At 29.6% G+C, this 22,805-nt stretch overlaps 1 protein-coding gene and 1 pseudogene across 3 annotated transcripts; one reads left to right on the top strand and one right to left on the bottom strand.

The window, feature by feature from the left end:
* Window positions 1–649: 649 nt before the first annotated feature.
* Window positions 650–9,955, top strand: LOC110636278 (mitogen-activated protein kinase kinase kinase YODA-like; annotated as a pseudogene).
* Window positions 9,956–19,502: 9,547 nt separating this feature from the next.
* On the bottom strand, window positions 19,503–22,234 carry LOC110636280 (short-chain dehydrogenase TIC 32, chloroplastic-like). Of its 3 annotated transcripts, none has more exons than XM_058154182.1 (8): window positions 22,129–22,234; window positions 21,795–22,026; window positions 21,279–21,358; window positions 20,908–21,055; window positions 20,670–20,748; window positions 20,508–20,592; window positions 19,847–19,893; window positions 19,503–19,756 (listed from the first exon to the last, which is right to left on the bottom strand). In XM_058154182.1, exons 1-8 carry the CDS (start codon window positions 22,232–22,234, stop codon window positions 19,592–19,594), a joined length of 942 nt encoding a protein of 313 aa, XP_058010165.1. In that variant the 3' UTR covers window positions 19,503–19,591. The 3 variants fall into 3 exon arrangements, with proteins under 3 accessions (XP_058010165.1, XP_058010164.1, XP_058010166.1); XM_058154181.1 differs by having other exon boundaries at window positions 19,847–19,883; window positions 20,492–20,592; XM_058154183.1 differs by having other exon boundaries at window positions 20,908–21,023; window positions 21,271–21,358.
* Window positions 22,235–22,805: the final 571 nt, after the last annotated feature.

A 22,805-nucleotide genomic window follows, 5' to 3' on the forward strand; every position in this document is an offset into this window, starting at 1 on the left:
TTAACATGCCAAAGATCATTCAAACAAAATTTGACTACTACTTGTGTGGATTTCATATGCTTAGAACAGCAATTCACCTATATGTTTATAAATAATGAAGAATTATTATTATTTTTTTATATAACAATATCTAACTAAAATGATAATTATATTATATAATTATTTTTTTATTCTATGAAAGTACAATGGTATCAAGTAATAATCAGGGAGCTACACAATGAAAGCTTATTAAAGTGAATAATTAAAAAAAAATTATTATTTAATCTCTATATTTTAATAAAAGTAATTATTTGGTCTTTATATTTTAAAAAATACACCATTTAATCCTTATATTTTCCTTCCGTTAAATTATTTAGTTTCTTTATCAAATTTTTTGTTATTCATATATTTAAATTACTATTTAGTCCCTCTATTTTAAGAAAATTAATTAGTTGATTTATATATTTTGAAAAACACTATCATTTAGTTTTTCTATTTTAGTGAAATTAATTAGTTGATTCATATATTTTTAAAAATATAGTACTTTGAAAAATAAAATATTAGACAAAATTTTTTTTTGTCTGAAATTAATGTAATGTCTATTATGTGTAAAAATACATATAATTATGATTACTTATTTTGATTTATTTTTTCATTGGAACTTGGCATAGCCACTGGATCGGTTCAAGTTGGTCTTAGTAAGAAATGGTGATTTTTATTTATTAATTCAAGGGAATCCAAATTGAACAACATGGTCCTCATAATCCATTTTAGTCCCAATTTGATTTTGGTTCGATCTAATTTAATAAGCTGCAACTTTGTTTTTTTCATTTTTTAAAAGCAAATCTAGTTTTGACTCAAAATTGAACTGTTCAATTCTGATATAATTTCAATTCGGTTTTTGCCAAGTTGATTCAAGTTGATTTTGGTTTAATTTTGATTCTAAGTTTGACTAGTCTGATTCTAACCATGCCATAGCCCCATCCATTGCCAAATTTGGTTCGATTTTCAAATCAGAACCAGTAGTTATGGTGTGTGGAACCGAATTTTCTAAACAAAATTATAAGATTTTAGTTTTAGTTTTGATTCTATTTTGATTCGATTTGATGCGAGCCGATCTAATTGTTGAAATTTTTTTTTCAAAGGCAGATTCATAGATGAGGCCCTGCTTGAGCATAAAAAAAGAAACAAAGTGATGTTGAGCCAAATAATTGAAAATAAAGGAAATATCTTGCAGCGTTTTTCTAGTTAAAGAATGAGCTGGCATGTTCCTCATCTATTGACATGAGAACAAACAAACACCAAACGCCATGTTTTGAATGTCTTGAATAATTCCAGAGATTAAGAGTGGGGGAGGAGACCCATTTTGAATTCCATTGATCACTTGCAAAGAATGACTTTCCAACGTGAAGCGATTCATGATCCCATGCTTCAAGAATCACCATAATTTTTTTGTTCTTTTACATCCGTTGACTAACGAAATTATTCCTTCTTCCTTATCAAAGTCAATACATGACATATGTCAAACGAACGGTTATGATTTCACGCAACAGATGTTATTACCGTACATCGTGCGTCTTAGGTGGGGTGTTCTCGTTTTCCAATAGTTAATATTTTATCACAATCAACGCTGAGACGACCCACTCTCTCTAGAAGAACACGGCCTCCGTCTTTATCTCTCATCAATTTTTTTTTCCTTTGCTTTTTGACTTTTGAGCTTTCTCTTCTTGTTATCTGGGAGGAAATGATGCCGCAATTTTGAGCTATACATTCACTGCAAAACTGTAAGTAATGATTTGGTTATTAGCTCTGTTGTTTTGAGCTTCTTTTTCTTCTCCCCAAATCCCCTCTTTTTGGCTATGAAATCTTCAATTTTAAGAGAATTTTGGTGTTAACAGTGTTCATATACTTGTGTGAAGTCAATTTGTAGATGGTTTTCAATTTTGAGTATGATTTTTCATTTACGCTTTTACACTGGAGCTCTTTAACTTGTTCCGACTTTTGTGTTGAAAATGGTTCAGTATGTAGATCTGTTGTTGATGTTTGATACACAATGTTTTGGTTTCTAGAGGTTGGATGTTATGCTGCATTATCCTGTAAAAGGTTATTGATGGGTTGATCTAATCCGGTAGTGGTTGTTGGGTATCAAAGGTTTCTTATGCTAGCGTAAGTAATGTTGATTGTCTCTCGCATTCTGTTTTGGGTTGCAAAAATTGACCTGGTGTAAGCAGTGTGAGCTATAGCCTATACGGGTTTGAAATCAGACCTATTGCCACTATGGATTAGACATAAGTGATGAACTGAGAGGTCAAGCTGATGCTTTCCACTTGCCCCCAAAAAAAAAAAAATAAAAAAAAATAAAAAGAAAGAGAGAGAAGAAAAGGAAAATGATAATTTTGAGTTGATGCTTGTGGGTAGCTTGGAGTATAATTCATTAACAGGTTTGGGATCAATTCATCGACAGTTGATGTCAAGGCAGATTCTACTCATAGAAATTGTAAACGTTGATGCATGAAGCTTAAAATTGCTATGCTAGCTGCAAATAGCCTGACTAGAACTTCTAATTTATTCTACTAGAAGCCTCAAGGCTTTAACTCTATGGTCAGCCAACATGGGTAGGACCAACAAATCTAGGTATGGTTATCTAATTTTCTGAACGAACCCACATGCTTCTCATAAAGTTTGATACCACAAATAACTAAATAATTCTTGTCCATGCTTTAGGTGTATACTTATGATGAGTTCCTTAGCTCTTTTAATTTCCGTCTGAATTTATGTTGTATGTTCCAGATTCCTGTGTTGATGTTCATTTATTGTGACAATCTAATCATCTGTTGAAACCTGACAATGAAACACTTGTACAAGTTCATATTGCTTATATTTCCCTTTGAGACAGCTCTTACTCAAGTTGACATTCCTAAACAGATTTATGGGCATTCATATGGGCTCTTTTTATGTAGATTTGCAGACAAAGCAGTCATAGCTTGTTTGAGTACTGCATATAGAGTACATCTAAGAGCTTCCTTATAAGTGGGGGAGTGCATTTTAAGTTAGAATTTGCAGTTGTTGTTTTTTTACATAAATATGCTTTCATGGTGGGGAAAGACTTCATCCAAAGAAGACAAGAAGAAAGCAAAGGAAAGTATCATTGATGCAATACATCAAAAATTGAAGATTTCTTCAAAGGGGAAAAGCAATAGTAGACCAGGAGGATCTCGGAGACATTGTAGTGATAATGTTTCAGAAAGGGGATCCAGATCATGAGTGCCATCAAGATCACCATCACCGTCCATGGAAGTAGCACGCTCTCAAAGTTTTGCAGAAACGCCTCATGCTCAACCACTTCCACTTCCTGGGGTGCACCATGCAGGTGTTGGGCGTAGTAGTTCTGGAATCGGTGTTTCAAGAAGACCAGGATTGGGAAGAGGCTCAGAGCCTTTGGATTTGCCCCTTCCAAGGCCCGGATGCGTCTCTAATAGATTAGACCATGCTTATATTGAAGGTGATATTGCGACTGCTTCTGTTTCTAGTGTTAGCTCCACTGATAGTGACTACCCGTCTGATTCACGTGTCCTAATGCCTCTCACATTTGACTATGAACATGGAAATAGAACTGCTACAAACAGCCCATCAAGGCGAGTTTCTGTATCTGCATTTGAAGATCAATCCCCTATTGTTATTCAAAAGAACTCCAAAGAGGTGCTGAAGCCTGCTGATTTTTCACTCAATAATCATATTCCTTCCACATCTCCAAGATGGGCTCTTTTAAGCACTCACGTACAAAATTCACAGATGCCTTATCGAGGTGCATTCTGCAGTGTTCCAGACTGCTCAAGGTCAAATCTTTCTAGAAGCCCAATTAGAACCATAGTTACCTGGAAAGCAGAAGGTTTGGACGGTAGTACAGGTATAGGTATGCAATTCTTACACTTAGCTAAATATAGGATATATAGGGCGTATACTCAATCGGTACGTTAATTCAGTACCCACTACGTGAATTATATCAATTCAATTCATAATACATAAATTACAATGAATTAGTATAATCTCTATTATAAAAATAACCAATAAAATAATTTCTTTTTTTCATAATTTTTAAATTTTGTATGATGTATATATTTTACTAGATTAATATTTGTAAAAGAAATTTTCAAAAATCTAATTTTTTTTATAATATACTATTAAATTTGTTTATCAATTATATTTTAAAAAATAATAATATTTTAAATAGAATAAACTTTTAATTAACATTTAATGAGCCTTATAATTTAGAGCGCAATGGCATGTATAACACGTTATAATTACTTAATATGCCTTATTAGACTTAATAGCATGTGAAACCAGCAACTCATATTTACTATCACTTAAGCCAACGAAGATTAAAATAGTAATACAGAGAGAGAATGAGAGATATGAGGCCTTTTTAAAAAGTTTTTCCTTCTTCATTTCTTAAGACTTTGCTGATATTGCTGCTTATTGTTTTTTATTCTTACTTCTCTCTCTTTTTTTCTTCTTTGTGCACTAACACACCAGGACCTTATTTTATTAAAAAGAAAAAGAAGAAAAAATAAGAAGAAATGAATAGAATCTTCTTCTTCATTTTGATTGTATCATTTTGATTATATTGAGCATGGTGAAATGGGATTGTTTGATTTAAAAACTCAGGATGCGTTCCCAAGCGATTTGAGACACAAATGTTGCGCAATTTGGAACGCGAGATCTGGATGGCGGAACCCAGGTGGTTAGGAGAGTCTGGTAACTATGATTAGAATATTTGGTCCTGAGCACGTTATTAGTTGTGGTTTCTGGGTAGGACTAGGATCTGGGCATTGCTCAAGTCCAGGTTCTGGTCATAATTCTGGGCATAACTCAATAGGTGGTGATATGTGAGGACAATTATTTTGGCCAAGCAGTAGATGTAGCCGTGAATGTTCTCCTGTACCTAGCCCCAGAATGACCAGTCCTCGTCCCAGCTCCAGCATACAAAGTGGTGCTGTCACCCCTCTGCATCCCTGAGCTGGAGGCACTAACACGGAGTCACCTACAAGCCAGCCTGATGATGGGAAGCAACAAAGCCACCAGTTTTCCCTGCCACCAATAACAATATCTAATACCCGTCCCTTTTCACCTGCATATTCAACTGCTACATCTCCTTCAGTGCCACGAAGTCCTAATAAGGCAGAAAATCCAGCAAGTCCTGGTTCACGCTGGAAGAAGGGCCGTCTGCCAGGAAGAGGCACATTTGGACACGTCTATCTACGGTTTAACTGGTGAGTTCCAACAGTTATATGCTAAATATTTCAATACGGTTGAGACAGAGCATAGAATTATCATAAGATATTTTTCACCTGTGATCTTATAATTTCTTGTTTTACTTTCCCATGACCTTGTATTGTTGTTGAGCAACACGTGAGACTGAAATTGCATATTCTATTTAGTAGGGAAAATAACAAGAACACTCCAGAGGTTTAGCCTAATTAACATGCAGGTTTTTTTAATTTTAAAAATGTGCAAATCCAAGAATTTGAGAGTGACTATAGCATTTTATAGTATTGCAATTCAGGTAGGGGGGGGGGGGGGGGGGTTGTGTTGGGGTTTGAGGGGAATGTGCATGAGAAATTTGTTGATAATTTTGTTGTTATTGTGTGTCCTTATTTTACATCCCATGAAAGTTAACAAATTTTTTCGTGCACAGTTTCCCCCCATTAGCGTTATACATGTCTCATCTTAATTTGTTATTTGGGCTTTAGTGAGAGTGGTGAGATGTGTGCAATGAAGGAGGTAACTCTATTTGCTGATGATCCAAAATCAAAGGAAAGTGCAAAACAGCTCGTACAAGTAAGTTTGGTTTAGTAGATACATGGGCAATTTATTGTTTAAAAGCAATGTTCTTTTGAAATATTTAGAATGTAGATTCAGAATCTCTATTTCTCTATTTTTTTGAGGAATGTTTCTTAATGATTGATAATATCTGGCAGGAAATTGCACTGCTAAGCCGCTTACGACATCCTAATATAGTACATTATTATGGATTTGAAATGGTAGGCACTTTATCAATCTCAAGGACATTACTTTTGTGTGAGGTTGATGCGGTCTGCTTTAAGATTGTTGCCTTTTGAAAATAAATAAGCAATTCCTGATTAATATATTTTATAAGTATTTCTTTTACCATAATGCATTAAAAGAATGTGAGACTGCTAAGAGGTTGCAACAATTTCAAAGTGGATCTGCTTTTGTAAAATCTATGAGATTTAGTGTTTAGTAATGTGTATGACTGCACCATGCCAATCTAGTTGATTAGCAATCAGTCATTTAGGTTTTGTTAACTCAATTTTTTATTTGATGAACAGGTGGATGATAAATTATATATATACTTGGAGTATGTTTCGAGCATAGTTATTAAAGGCTCAAGGCGCACTAAGGCGCCAAGGGGTCTTGGAGCCTAGGCACAAGGCCTAAGGTGAAGGCGTAGGCCTGAGCAAATGAGGCGCAAAAAAAAAAAAAGAATACTCAACTCAACTCAAATAAGCCTTTATCCCAAAAAAAAAAAAAGAATATTCTATCAAATTTCAAATAACATAAAACTAAAATAATAATAACAAATAAGCATTCAAGTACTAAATTATTAAAACTTTAATAGTCTTTTAATATTTTATAACTAAAGTTAAGAAATTATAAAGTAACTATATCTTCTTCATCTTTTTCTACACCTTTATCCTCTTAATATTCATCTTCAAAATCAATATTTTCATCATTTCCCTCACCTTTAAGAACAAAAGGAGTATTAACTTTTTTTTTTGAAAAATATAATGAGTGGTAGTGTTAAAAATGAAGATACGAGAGGTTTGTAATCCTGAGTATGTTAGTTTGATGAGATTTTGGTGACTAGTTATCATCAACGATACTAATTTTGAAAACTTCTAGAACAATAAATTTTGAGTTGGGTGGTAGTGATTTTTGTCAAGAAGTACTTGCTGAATGTAGAAATAAAAAAGAAACGCCTTTCTAGTCTTGCGCCTGGAACAAGGCACACGCCTAAGCGCATAAGGCGAGTGCCTGGTGAATGTTGCCCGCCTTTCTCTTGCAGAGGCGCTAAGACTGGAATCTAGTGACCCTGGAGCTGAGGCGCGCCTTTAATAACTATGGTTTCTGGTGTTTCCATCTATAAACTTCTTCAGGAGTTTGGACAGTTTGGTGAAATGGCCATTCGTAATTACACTCAACAAATCTTGTCTGGGCTTGCTTACCTGCAGGCCTAAAACACTGTCCACAGGTGAGATTTTTATAGCTATTTCATGTTGTTGGGAATATTAGAACCATAGTTTATCAAATATTGGAGCATGACCGCGCTTATGTCTAGCTTTTATCATATCCAGAGACATAAAAGGAGCTAATATACTTGTAGACCCCAGTGGCCGAGTCAAACTGGCCAATTTAGGGATGGCAAACCGTGAAAGAATACGCATCTAAAATTTTTGTAAAAATATGATATTTATGTATATGCAGTAAGGAAATGAAATGCCTGTAGATGCTAGTTGTTTAGTTTAGATAGGAAACAAGAATGAGAAGATGCTTTGGTCAAGGCTATGCGTTCTAACTTCTAACCCATTTTCGCTAAACTAATCTCAGATTACTGGGCTGTCTTGTCCACTATCATTCAAGGGAAGCCATTACTGGATGGCACCTGAGGTTGGTATTCTGTTCCTACATGCTCCAATTCCTCTTTTCTTTGTGATGATTTCACATAGTTGCTTTTCAATGCATTAATTTTTTTCAGGTGATAAGGAATTCAAATGGTTGTACTCTTGCTGTTGATAGATGAAGCCTTGGGTGTAAGGTGTTGAAGATGGCAACAACAAAACCACCATGGAGCCAGTATGAAGGGGTTAGTTAAATTTAAGTTAAAAATTCAAATAAGTTTTATCAGATAGAGAGATAGTTTACAATATGAATGGAGTTACTTATGAATGTCTCCTGGTGAAAGCATTTAAATCCTGAAATGTGGATTGTTCAACCTGTTTCTTATCCCATATTTTGCTTCATTGGCTTCTTGAAAGTTTGCTGCTATGTTTAAGATTGGAAACAGCAAGTAGCTTCCTGCAATTCCTGATCATATGTCAGATGATGGGAAGGACTTTGTGAGGCAGTGCTTGCAACGAAACTCATGACATCACCCTACAGCTGCTCAACTGTTGGAGCACCCTTTTGTGAAAAATGCTGCTCCATTGGAGAAACCAATTTTGACTGCAGAGCCCACTGAAGCAACACTTGCAGTTACGAATGCTGGAAGATTAATGGTATTAGGAATTTTCTTCCAAATGTTTATGCTGCTTTTCATGACTTTAATGTTTGTTGCTATTATCAACTTAAAATTGCATATTTACTAATCACTTTTGCTTACATTCAACGGTGAATTCTGCCCTTATGAAAATTTCTTTGCAATTTGAGAAGCATTGTATTATAATCTTTGATGACTTAGTAATCGAAATTCAGTATCACAATTTCTTATGATCTTTGCTATTTACATCATGTGATCCTGATTTACTGAAATGGACCATGTGTTGCTTGCTAATATGGTCATGGCGGTTTACGATAGTCAATTCAAACTTGTAGGCAATAGGCATTGAAATGCAACCTTGTTCCTGTGAATGTACTTTGTGGGAAGAGGTTATTTTCATCTTTGAATTCAAGTGTACAGGCACCTCGTCACCTATTTCATCTCTCCATCCCACCCAACCGATAAAAGTATTTATATATTTAACCAGCTATGCTAGTTAGAGCTCAGTGCTATACAATATCCTTTTCCTTTGAGATGCATTTGTGTGGATTTTTTAGTGATTTCTTTTTCTTTGTCTGCCTAATCTGTTTTGTCATTCATGATCTTCATTGACTTGACTGTTGATTGCAAATTTGGGTCTTCAATTAGGGCATTGCGCATGCAAGAAATGTTGCAGGCTTTGAACAAGAAGGTGTCACTATCCAAGTATCCTTCAATCTAGAGGCTCAAATACAGGTGCAGGATTGAGGTCTCTCCTCTTTCCTTTTCCCCATGTGTGTGTGTGTGTGTGTGTGTGTGTGTGTGTGTGTGTGTGTATATATATATATATATATATAAATGCAAACACTCCTATGCTCCTCTTCTCAAATATGTGTCTATTGAAGTTTGTGCAACATATTTTAGCAAATCTGCAAGTCTACTTTTAATTTATGTCAAGAATTTTAGTATAGACACTATATTTTAGCTGAAATCACAAAGTGTTTCTTGAACAGAAAAATACGTTCTGTGAGTTGTCTCTCATTTTGCATGTTGCAATGAGGACAGATTGGCATAGCCCTTGGGAGCAATCACTATAAAAGGACCCCTATTACCAATAATCTTTCATACAATTGAAATAAGCATGGTGGTATTATTATTTTGTTCAAATGCTAGCAATAAATAATTGTTTTCTCATAATGATTTTTGAGGTTTAAATTTTTCCTTCATTTTTGTTTTGTTCTTGTGACATCTATATGATTTTCGTGTCCAGCTGTAATGACTCTGGTCGACACACAAGCTCACATGAGAATGATGATTGGTTAAACAGGAGGAGATGGCAGCATTCATCATCTACTGTATTTATATCTTATTACACTTGAAACACAGGAGTTATAAGCGTTTCTGGACTTTGTTGCCTTGCCATTTCCTGTCAATATTTTTTGGAAGCATGCTTGGAGTTAAAAACATGTACAGAAAGTTGTGAACCAAGTCGGAGTCTAGATTTTGTCCAAAGATAATGTGCCTGGCTTTTTCTTTTTATTTTTTAATATCAATTTATGGCAGCTCGAAAACGAAACTATCTGTGAGCCGTCCTGCTGATATTATTGTATTTACTTCATGCCAGCATCAAATTGAAGAAATCTAATGTATTATCCTCTGTATTTATTACCAGAAGAATCCTCTGGAATATTTAGACATCCAACTCAATTCAACTCAGCTAAGCCTTTATTCAAAAAATTTAGAGTTGGCTATTTAGACATCCAACCAACAGTCCATAAAATAGCTTACCTTCTTAATTTGTGGATGCAATTTATTAAATATGTTAGTGAAAAGATATTAAAAATTAATTTAAAATTATATTTAAATTATTTTAAATTTTAAAATATTTAAATAACTTTTTAATATTTAAAATAAGATTTTTTTTTAATAACTTCTCAATTTCAATTTCAGGTGTACTAAAATTAACCATTTTGCTAAATTTGAAAATAACGGCATCAAAATGAGTGATTATTATGTAATATAAGTGTTTTATATTTAATTAAAAATTTTAATTAAAAAATGAGTGTTTAATTTGAAATTTGTGAGTGTGGCAGACACTGAATCAATTTGGATGTACTTTTAACTTTTAGAATGTTGAATGTCATTTCACCTTTAATTGTAAAGTAATTAAAAAAAAAAGAGTTTGTCTCATTAGAATTAAAATTAAAATTTAAATTATATTGCCTGATTAAAAATAAATAACAATAAAAATTAAAATAGACAAAAATTGAAAATGACTGCTGAAGGACTGGATTAACTGAACTGCTAGAGTCTTCCAATTGTTGTATCTTGATCAAGTTCATTGATTAGTTGGTTGATTGGGTGGGTTGATAGAGACTTTTCCTATAAAACAACAAATGTTATTTATAGCAGCATCTGGCTGACCTTAAAAGTATTTAAAACAATGTAACAATAACTCTCATAACTTTCCACCAACAACTAACTCTTTGTAACTTTCAATAATTAAATATCTAATAACTACCCCATAATAAACATTTATTTCAAGCTTCATAATTAAATTAATCTAATAAAATTAATTAAATTAATTTTATAAAAACTTAATTTAATTAATTAGACACCTAAAAATAATTAATAAGTTAGAATAAATTACTTTTGATGCAAACAATGAGTAACATGTATTTTTTAAATGTTATAATGATGAATGCTATTTTAATGCTAAGGTTTCATTTGTTTCAAGGAAAATATTTTTCATATTTTCTAGTATTTTGGGTACTAAAAAAACAAGTGAATAGAAAATATTTTTTTAATTAAAAAAAAATTAAGTCATTTTTTTTTTAATATCATTTTTATTAAAATGTAAAATTAATTATATATATATGACATAAATATATATATATTATTAGTTTAATATTTTAATTAAAAAATAAATAATATTTAAAAAATATATATTTTTTTTACAAAATAATTTTTATAAAAAATATTTTCTATAGAAAATTTATTTTTTATAAAATAAATGAAGCCTAAATTAAAGAATCCCCACTATTAGGCTCATATGACCTTTTCAGAGCCCTCAAAACCAAAGAAAACAAATCCAAAAAGGTAGGTCACTTGCCCTGGCTCAAGCCACAAGCTCATCTGCTAAAGACCAGTAAATCATTACAGTGGCCGGCGAAAATCAATTTATAAGCATTGTATATTATGTATTTATAAGCTAATTTAAATTTAGTATTTAAAATTTAAACAGTTATATATTTAGTTAAATTACGTATAAACGAATAATAAGTCATTAATTTATTTAATGTAAAGCAATTTATAAACACATTTATTATCAAAATGATTAAAAAAATAATAAATTATTTCTTTAAATAATAAATTATATCAGCTCAATTTTTTATTATAATACTATCAAAATATATTTCAATCATATTACAATATAATTTAATTTTAAATTAAATAAAATAAATATTTTATAAATAAATATTTTATTAAAATTAATAAAAATTAATTTTTAAATTCATTAAAAATAATGTAAATAATCTATTCAGTGAAGGCCAAACTGGTGATAGGGAATGAGTTAGTTTCGATAGAGTGATACTGTCCCAAAGTAATCACTTTAAATATCTCGACTCAGTCCTTCAAGTAGATGGGGGATGTGAGGAGGATGTTAGTCATAGGATTAAAGCCGGATTGTTGAAGTGGAGACGTGTCACGGGAGTTTTATGTGATCGCAAGATTCTCAATAAGTTGAAAGGAAAATTTTATCGTACAGCTATACGACCGGCTATGTTATATGATAGTGAGTATTGGGCACTAAAGAAATCGTATGCGTCTAAGATAAGAGTTGCGGAGATGAGAATGTTAAGGTGGATGAGTGGCCATACTAGACTAGATAAAGTTCATAATAAGAGTATTAGAGAAAAGGTAGGAGTGGTGCCAATTGAGGATAAGTTGAGAGAAGGGAGATTAAGGTGGTTTGGTCAGGTGAAGCGTAGACATACAGAGGCTCCAGTTAGACAAGTAGAGCACATTAAGTTAGAGGATAGAAAGAAAAAAAAGGGTAGATCTAAATTGACTTGGAGGAGAGTAGTACAACATGACCTAGAAGTATTACACATTTCTGAGGATTTAACCCAAAATCGTTTAGAGTGGAGAAAGTGAATCCATATAGCCGACCCCAAATTTTTGGAATAAAGACTTAGTTGAGTTGAGTTGAGTTTAATCTATTTAAATTATGAAAATAATTTAATTTTTTTTAAAGTGAATATGAATATAACTACAATGAGAATATATATATATTGTGAAATTTTAAAATTAAATAAGAATAATATAGTAAAATACTTGGTCAAATTAATTTATGAACAATGATTTATAAGTTTTAAAATGAAAAACTGTTGTCCTTTAACTTTTTTTTTTCTTATAAGCACAATTTATAAACTCTAAACTTATTTAATAAATATATAAGTTTAAAATTAGCTCTTATAATCTAATTAGTCGAACTTCCGTACTATGCACGGATAAACAAAAATTAATAAATTATTTAATAGTTATTTTGATGAGCAATTATTTTATCTTATATTTAATGAAGGTTTATATTGTTAATGTTGAATGTGAAGTAAAATTATACATATTAAGATACAGATACTTTGATTAAATAAGAAACATAGATTTTGTAAAAAACATTTTAAAAAATTATTATTTATTATTAGTTATTATTGACTTTGGAAAATATTTTTTACATAAACAAAATAGTTTTTTTTTTAATGGTATTACTCTTTATATTCTAAGAATTTTTATTTTTTATCAAAATCATTTAGTAGAATCGTTTTTATATAATATAAAATTGGATGAAACTTTAAATAATGAAATTAAAAAATTAATAAAAAAATCATATACAATGAAAATAATGAATATAATAATTAAAATAGTTAGATTTTCAATGTCATAATTAATTATATATAAATAATAATTTCAAATTTAAGAAACTTAATTAAAAATGAAGAAAAATAAAAGAAAAATAAGAGAAAAATTTTTAAAATACAATAAAATTGGATAAATTTTTAAATATTAAAAATCACAAAATGAAAAAAGTCATATACAATGAATATAATAATTAAGATAATTATATTTCCAATGTCATAATTAATTATATATAAAAATTAATTTTTGAATTTTAAAAATCTCAATTGCTTTAATCAAAATGAAGACAAATGGAAGAAAATTAAAAAAAAAATTAAAAATTTGTAAAAATAAAAAAAAATAAATGCTAAACAAAGAGTAGGTTACTTTCGCTTTAATATAGATATATAGATATAGATAGATAAATATATATAGATTGATATAGATATGACTCGCTTATAACATATGCCAAAAAATATCATATACTGCCACCTCGTTTGTTGTTTTTTAGTCTAAGCCAAATGGCAGGTCATTGGAGATAGATAGATCCATCCTTCTAACCTCTGGAAACTTGTTTTTGCTTTCATTGCCTCTACGAGTAAGTTATTCAAGAATTGCAAAAGATGTTAGGAATAAAGTGAATAGTGTGACTCAATCAACAGATTGATGCATGCATTTTCTATGATCATTTAGGTTGAATTTTATAGTTATTTTATTCGTTTGGTAGTCATTTGTAGTTAATTTTATTAGTTATTTAGTTAATTTTTTATAATTATCAATTTTTGGATTAATTTATAATTTTATTTTTGTTTTATAGATAAAATGGTGTGTTTGAGGAACTAAAAGGTAATTGTGCACGTGAGGAATGATTTCCAAATCTAAAAGTGCTAAAAATAAAGCCTAAAATTGAAGATTTTGAAGGCTACTAAAAGTTGCATAAGGAGCTTCATAGCCTATACAGCGTGTGTCCAGAAAATTAAAGAAATTCTTGAGCTGCCAAAAATTGCATAGCGTAGTGCTATGAACTATCTCATGCAAGAGACCGGAGAAATATTGTAAGTCTGCCAAAATGTGCATAGTTTCCTACATAGCCTATGCATCTTCACAGAGGATGAACTCAAACCTGCTGAAACCTACATGGCCTCATGCAAAGGTTATGCAATAGCCTATGCAGCTGATCGAAAGATCTCCCAAGCTTGCCGAAATGTGCATAGCCTATGCAATTGCTTATGTATCTTTATGGAAATTCTCTGAAGCTTACCAAAACACATGCAAACCTATTTCCTCTTATTTTCTCTAATCCTGACTCTGCATAAGACATTGTATGGGCATAGTTCCGGCCATGCATTCTCTCATTAATTGGTTGAAGAGGCAAAAATTTTGTCACACATGTATGACCTTACCACACACTATTTTTAGTCCATTTTAGGGTTTCTGTCAGAGGATATAAAAGCATTATTACCTCATTTTTTGCTAAAAGCGAGAAAGATTTGGAAGGAAGGAGAAAAAGGAGCCACCAATCTCGCAGCTTTGATTCTTCTTCATCTCTATCATTTTCTGAGCCAAATATTAAAGAAAATGAGTTTGGGGGTGGTATTTTTAAGGACAGTTAGTAAAAGAAAATACAAGATACAAATTTAAAGTATGAAAGTAATCCCTTAATTTTGTATACTTTGTAAAATATGCTAGCACTTAATTATTTTTTTTAGTATGTGTTTCTTTTTTTCCTTTTTATTATATATTTATTATCCAAAAAAAAAAAGAAGTACCTAATTTCTTCAAGGATCAAACATTTCTTATGCTTTGAATCCCATCTATCCTTTTCTTGTTAGCCTTATTTTAAACCCCATAGCACCATTATATCCCTAAAAAGACCTTTGATCTCTAAATTGTACTTGTTATATTAGTGGAGATAGGAGTAAAAAGTTTGCCTATGGGTTTGGAAACTCGTTCATATATTCCTCAAATTCCATCTCTCCATATAGTGGTAATTTGGCTATCTATAGTTTTAGAGTTCTTTTTGAGCATGACTTTCTCTTTTGGTTGATTGATTTGGGAATTTTGAATGACAATTGACTTGATGGCTAAGTGATGAAAGCTAGGGTGGACATTAAATTTTTTGCATTTTAAAGGATGGGTTATGGATTATTGGTATGACTAGAGATAAGTTAGGTTGCTCTAGTAGGTGATTTTCATAACTCTATGGACAAGGCACCCCAAAGTTGCATTATATTTTAAAGTTTACTTGAGGACAAGCAAATATTCGAGTTTGAGAGTATTTGATACATGCATTTTATATGATCATTTAGGTTGAATTTTGCAGTCATTTTATTTGTTTGGTAGTCATTTTTAATTAATTTTATTAGTTATTTAGTTAATTTTTCATAATTGTTAATTTTTAGATTAATTTATAATTTTGTTTTTGTTTTGTAAATAAATTGGTGTGTTTGAGGGACTAAAAGGTAATTGTGCACATGAGAAATGACTTCTAGATCCAAAAGTATCAAAAATGAAGCCTAAAATTAAAGATTTTAAAGGCTGTCGAAAGTTGCATAAGGAGCAGCATAGCTTATGCAGTGTGTGTCTAGAAAATAAAAGAAATTCTTAAGTTGCCAAAAAGTGCATTGAATAGTGCGTAGGCTATGCACCATCTTATACAAGAAACCAGAGAAATATTGCAAGTCTGCCAAAATATGTATAGCTTCTTGCATAGCTTATGCACCTTCACGGAGGATGAACTTAAACCTACCAAAACCTGCATGGCTTCATGCATAGGTTATATAATAGCCTATGCAGCTAACTGGAAGATCTCCTAAGCTTGCCGAAATGTGCATAACATTTTCCATAGCCTATGCATTTGCTTATGCACCTTCACAGAAATTCTCTAAAGCATACCAAAATACATAAGATGCTGCATGGGCACAGTTCCAACCATGCATTCTCTCATTAATTAGTTGAAGAGGCAAAAATTTTGTTACACATATATGACCTCGCCACACACAATTTTTAGTCCATTTTAGGGTTTATGTCAGAGGATATAAAAGCATTATTACCTCATTTCTTGCTAAAAGGGAGAAAGATTTGGAAGGAAGGAGAAAAAGGAGCCGCTAATCTCGCAACTTTGATTCTTCTTCATCTCTACCATTTCTGAGCTTCTTTCATCAGGTTTTCTTAGTTTTAGCTTTCTTTTCATCTTATACTTCTTCTTTTGCTAGAGTATTTGCATTAAACATGAGCAGTGAGTAGTTGTTTTAAGATTCTAGAGTTGGGTATGTAATATTTAAAATATTTTATTGATTTGAGCTTATTAGTTTAGATTTTATAATTATTATAAAGTTTTATCCATTTTTTGTGTGCCCAATCACATACTTAGTGTAAAATCCCATTAAGTTATATTCTAAATCCCTGGTTGAAGTACCGAAAGGAGAAAATCTTATAATAGATAATCAAAAAATTGGATATAATTAACTTAGATCTAGAAATAGAATGAGGATTAAGAGGATTAAGAGATTGATTAAAGAACCTAAAGGGTCTTTATTAATTTAAACTCCACAAAAGTAGGATTAAATTAATTAAGGCACTCTTTGTCTCACTCGAAAGGGTTTTCAAAATATATGAGAATTAATCTCATTGAAATACATGATTTTCATATGTTAGGTTAACCAATCAAAATCTCAAAATAGCTTAAATATGAACCCCGTAACTCTAGAATCACCTTTTATCATTATTGATTGTTAATTCAGTTTAATTACTAATTACTTTTATTCTTACCATACTGCATTTAGCTTAATCTATTTCATATAATTTTAATGAATTTTATTACCTTGTAAAAATTTTGAATAATTATAATAGAGTTTATATCATCTACTGTATTAAATAAAAAAATAAATTGTCTATGTATACTTGACAATTGTAAAAGTATAAAAGGGAAAAAAAATTTAAAACTTAAGAAAAAAGTTAAAATTTAAAAATTAATATGAAATTATTATTGATAGGAGTTATTATTATACAAGATATTACAATTAGCATTTTATATAAAATATAGATGAAAAATTATGATTAATATATTATAATAATACCATATCATAAAAGAAAATTAATAGAAAAATTTATATAAAAAATTAAATTACAAATAAGTATAACGAGTATAAATAATATACAACGCATATTAAAAAACACTAATAAGAATATTTAAAAGAACTATATGTAATAAAACTATAAAATAATAAATCTTAATTTAAATAAAACGTTAATAATATTAAAAAAACTTCTTATATCTTAATACGTTTTACAAAAATATATATCCTAATTATAATTTTTATTTTCTAAAAGACATATAATTATAAATTATTCAATTTTAATTAGTGAAAGAATTTTAATATTATTCTTAGCCATTATCTTAACAATCTTATTATTTATAAAACAAAAAAGTATATTGTTCCTACTTTCCCTAAAAAAATCTTTTGAAATTAAATTATTTAGAAAAAAAGTTGCTCAAAAAATTTTATTAGAACTCAAATTTCTATTTAAAAAAAAAAACTTTATCTATATTATTAAATAAAAATAATTTAATTTTTTATAACAAAACATATTATTACTATCATCTATTTTAATAATTTTTAACGTTTTATTCTTACGCATTATCTTAAAAATCCTGTTATTTGTGAAATCAAATATGAATATCTTTTCAAATTAAATTCATTTTGAAAGAAGTAGCTAAAATAATTATGCTTGAAACTCAAATTTCTATTTAAAAATAAAAAAAAAATCCTTAACTATATCATTAAATAAAATTAATTTAAATTTTTATAACAAAACTTATTATTATTATTATTATTATTATTATTATTATTATTATTATTATTATTATAATAAGTGGGAAAGTGAAAATAATGAAATAAAAAAGGTAGTTATAATAATATGAATTATTAAATTTATTTAGCTATTGAAAATAAATATATTTTAAATAAAATAAAAATATTATAAAATTAAAAGACAAAAATATATATAAAAAAAACTCTACATACAACTTGATAAAAATTAATTTCATATATTATGTTTCACACGAAAGATGATTATATAAAAAAATATTAAAAAAAAATGAATAACGTGTATTAGTAAGATATATATACAAAATAGGTGAATTTCATTTATACTTGGCATTTTAAATTTATAATAAAATAATTACATATTAAATTTAATTAATATTATAAAATGAATATAAATAAAAAAAATCCTATATCACTAGATTTCTCCCCTCTTTTCAAATCTTTCTTTTTCTATATTTCATTTTCATTATTTTTAAAATTTTTTTTATTCACCACTTGATTGTCCTTTCTCCGCATGGGCGGCAAAGTCAACACTTTGCTCATCCCTATATTTTATATTTTAGGTTTTTTACCATATAAATATTATAAAAGTTCCATGCATAATATAACAATTTTTTCATTACAATTTAATATTTGAGGCTTTCTAAAATACAATCCCCTCTCACGGTGCCATGTGGGGACTAGAGGGGCCATGGCCACCCAACCCAATGCTTCCCATGAGCATAAGGTAAAATTTTTTTTTTTCAATATTTAATAATTATAAATTAAAGTTAAATAATTTGTATTATTTTATATTAATTTAAAATTTTCTATTTTATTTACCAATCACTCAATTTAAAATAAAGAATATCTCAATTTTTTTATGTTAAGCATGCCTTACTTTTTTTTTTTAGCAAACATTAAAAAATAGACTTAATTAATATTTTAGTGATTCATCATTATTTTTAAATACAATAACTTCAATGAAATATATTTTATATTTAATTATACATGTATGTATAATTTTTTTTTTTTTACAACTAACTCTTAATACTTAGTGTTTGGTATAAATGAATTTCATAAATTTCGTGGAATTCATTTATAAATTTAAATTTTATTATTTGATTTAAATAAAAATTTATTTGAAATTCTTAATAATTAATTTCATAAAATTTATTATAACTTAATCAAATTCTATTAAAATTGGTAGAATTTATAAATAATTTTCAAATTTAAAATCATATATATTTCAAGTTATAAAATTATCATTTTATTATATATCATTTTATTTTATTTTATTTTATTTATTTCAAACACAAAATTTATTTCATTTAAAATGAATTTCATATTTAATATAAATTATATCAAATAAAGAATTTTATTTATAAATAAATTCTATTATAGAATTTATTTACAAATAAAATAAATTTTACCATAAAATTAAACCAAATAGAGTCTTAAACTCAAAAGTTTACAATTTTATAGATAACTCTAATACAATTATATTAAAATTTATTAATCATATGTAATACATTATTTTATAAATTATCTGACCCCTCAAATATTATTATCTAGCTCCGCCATTGCCCATCCCTCAATAAAACTTGATCTTTCTTTTGATATTAGCGAAGCAAAGCCTTTAACTACGTGCTTAAATTTTGGTAGTCAAGCTCAGGCTATAATCCCACAACTTTTTAGCCAATTCTGGATCTTTAGCTTGAGAAGCTAGTTTTGCGATGCCACAATCTGCAAAATACTCTCCACTCACACCCTCAACTTGTGGGTGCAACGCCAAATAACATGTGGTTGCTGCTCCCTGCAACCATCTCCAAACATATTAATATTTATATAAACAACTAAAGTTTATTTCCATGTAAATTAAAGTTTAAAAATTCAAGCCGCATACCTGCTGAACATTTTTCAGTAGAAATTTACTGGCCATCCTAAAAAGAACTGCATGCAAACAGTAGGAAACAAAATTGCTGTGAAATAGAAAATTAATTTTTCACATGCAAAATGCTTAATGCAATGCATATAATTATGAAAAATTCTTATCTAAATCTCGTTCATCTACATCATAGATCCACAATAAATATAAATTTAGGTAAAATTTTCTTTTGATAATTGCACATTTTAATATTAAATTATTAATCTAATAATAAATTATTTGTCTTATAGTATATGTTAAAAAAATGGATTGCATCTAACTCTATCCCAAATGCTATTTTAAGATAGGAGGTTTGACAAGTCTTATATTTAATATAAATTTCTTATCTCAAATTAGTGTGGGACAACACACTCTCACTCACACTCAAGAATGAACATCTGGAGTATAAAGCTTGCATATATAAACATCTACAAATGTTTCAATATTGAAGTAAAATATACTCTGATACCATGTTAAGAAAATATATTAGACTTAACGTCATTCCAAAGAGATCAAAGAGATGAGGTTTGTCTAAATCTTATATTTGGCTTAAACTAATGTAGGTCAACAATAATACAAAAGGTAAGAGTCACGTTATAAATTCTAATATTATATTAAAATGACGAAGCAAAATTTTTACCTCTAAAAAAACCGTCATTGCGGAAAATATTAGTATAAATGATTCCAGGATGGAGTGAATTAGCAGTTATGTTGACTCCTTCTTCCTGAGAAAAATTATTTCTATTAATTGCCATAGATAATTAATTAACTTTTAATTTTATAACATGAATACGTTACTCACCTTCAATCGTCTTGCGAGCTCATTGGCATGCAATACATTAGCTAGCTTGGATCGCGGATAAGCCATCAGGTTGATGTAACTGAAAATTATGATCAACTTAATAATTATATATTTACCAATAAACTTTAATTTAATTGTGTTGGGTCATCTTCGGCACTATCAGGCTTTAAATTTTTGAGTTTAAATATGAATAAATTGAAAAAGAAAAAAACAATTGCATATTTAACCAAATTTATACCTTGATGTAATATTGATTTCATCAAAACGAATAGTTTTAGGATAACGATGAGCAAGTGATGCTACGTTGATGATCCTTCCTTCTTTGTGACTTTTTCGCACTGTATTTTTCATGGTCTCCAATAGAAGATTAGTCAAAAGAAAATGACCTGCAAATTAAACAGCAACAATTATATATAAAACTTAATTTTATATTCATAGTCATTCATTCATTCATTTTAATTTGAACTTTAATTTTCATATATATAATAAATAATTACACAGTTTAACTTGTGAAAACTTGGATATATAATTTAAAAAATAATTATTTTAATTATATATAACTAATATGCAGCTATAAAAATTAATCTTGAAACGCAAAAACCAACATACCTAGATGGTTGGTTGCAAAGTGAAGTTCTATATTGTGTCTGGAAGGAATGGATGTCAATGAAAAAACTCCTGCATTATTACTAACAACAGGAAAAGAAAGAAAATTATTGTAATTTAGCAAGTAAAATTCAATTTGCTTTTAATTTACTTAGCCTTTTTCATAAAAAAAAAAAAAAAAAAAAAATCCAAGCATTTCAATTTTATCAGTTATCAAACTTTTAAATTTTAAAAAAATTTTCATAAAAATTAAAATTTAATAAAAGGGAGATAACGAGTTTCCTTGTATGAATTTTGTAAAATAAATTTTAAGTGTATTACGTATTCATAAATATAAGATTCAAGTGTGATGTTGTCAATTGATCAATTAAATTTTAATTTTAGTTAAAATTTATAAATCAAGAGTAACTTAATTCGTCTTCTTTTATCACTAAATTAAGGTATAAGGGTTCGAAAAGTTTCGAGATTGAGTACCCTTGTGTAAGATAATTTAGCTTTCCAATTAGCTTAATTACTTACATGAGAATATTCAAGGGAAGGTCCAAGGAGATGTATTCTGAAGCAAATTTCCTGACAGAGTCCATGGAGGTGAGCTCTAATTCCATAACATCAATCTTAGCTGTTGGGATATCTTTAAGTATGGCCTCTTTTACAGCCCTACCAGCATCTGTGTTCCTCACAGCCATAATCACATGGACCCTTCGCAACGCCAGAACCCGACATGTCTCTGCTCCAATGCCACTTGATGCTCCTATCATATGATAAAATCCATTTGGATATATGTGGATAATTAAAATGACTAGCAAAGTAAAAGGAAACCCAGCTCATAAACACAAATGTAAGATCGCCTGACCTGTAATAATGGCAGTGAAATCAGATCCATCAATTCCTTGCGTGACCTCTTCTGCTGCGGTCCAGCCTGAGAACCCAGAGCGACTCTTCTGCCCGAAAATTCTCATCTTTGCAAAGAAAGAAAAAGGACGAAAAGCTGTTTTCAATATTTTTCAGAACAATTCTCAAAACTTCTGCAGTATTCTACCATATATATAACATCTTACATATATACATATTTTTTTATAGATAGTACACATAAGACATAATGAATATGACTAAAAATTATATTTATTTTATATTTCAAAAGTTTTCAAATTGTGATATTTTTTAATATGTGCTAATATAATATTAAATAAATATTATATAAATCTAAACAAACTAATTTGAATAACCTTGAATGAAAAGGATATCCTGTCCAGTCAGCGCACCAAATACCTCTTTAGTCCCGTCCACGGGCCCAAACCACTTAGCCGAAAAGGATATCCTGTCCGTTAAGCTCACCAGATTCCCCCTTAACTCTCAGTCAATCAGGCCCAAGCCCACCATGACTCCACTTGCGCAGACTCTGGGTTCGCCAGGCCCACTCTTAGCGCAGAGCTGTTTTTTACGCAGGGGCGAGACTCGAACCCGAGACCCCCGGAACGTTACGAGGCTCTGATATCACTTAGCCGAAAAGGATATCCTGTCCGTTAAGCT

Source organism: Hevea brasiliensis, chromosome 9, assembly GCF_030052815.1.
Source record: "Hevea brasiliensis isolate MT/VB/25A 57/8 chromosome 9, ASM3005281v1, whole genome shotgun sequence".
NCBI lineage: Eukaryota > Viridiplantae > Streptophyta > Magnoliopsida > Malpighiales > Euphorbiaceae > Hevea > Hevea brasiliensis.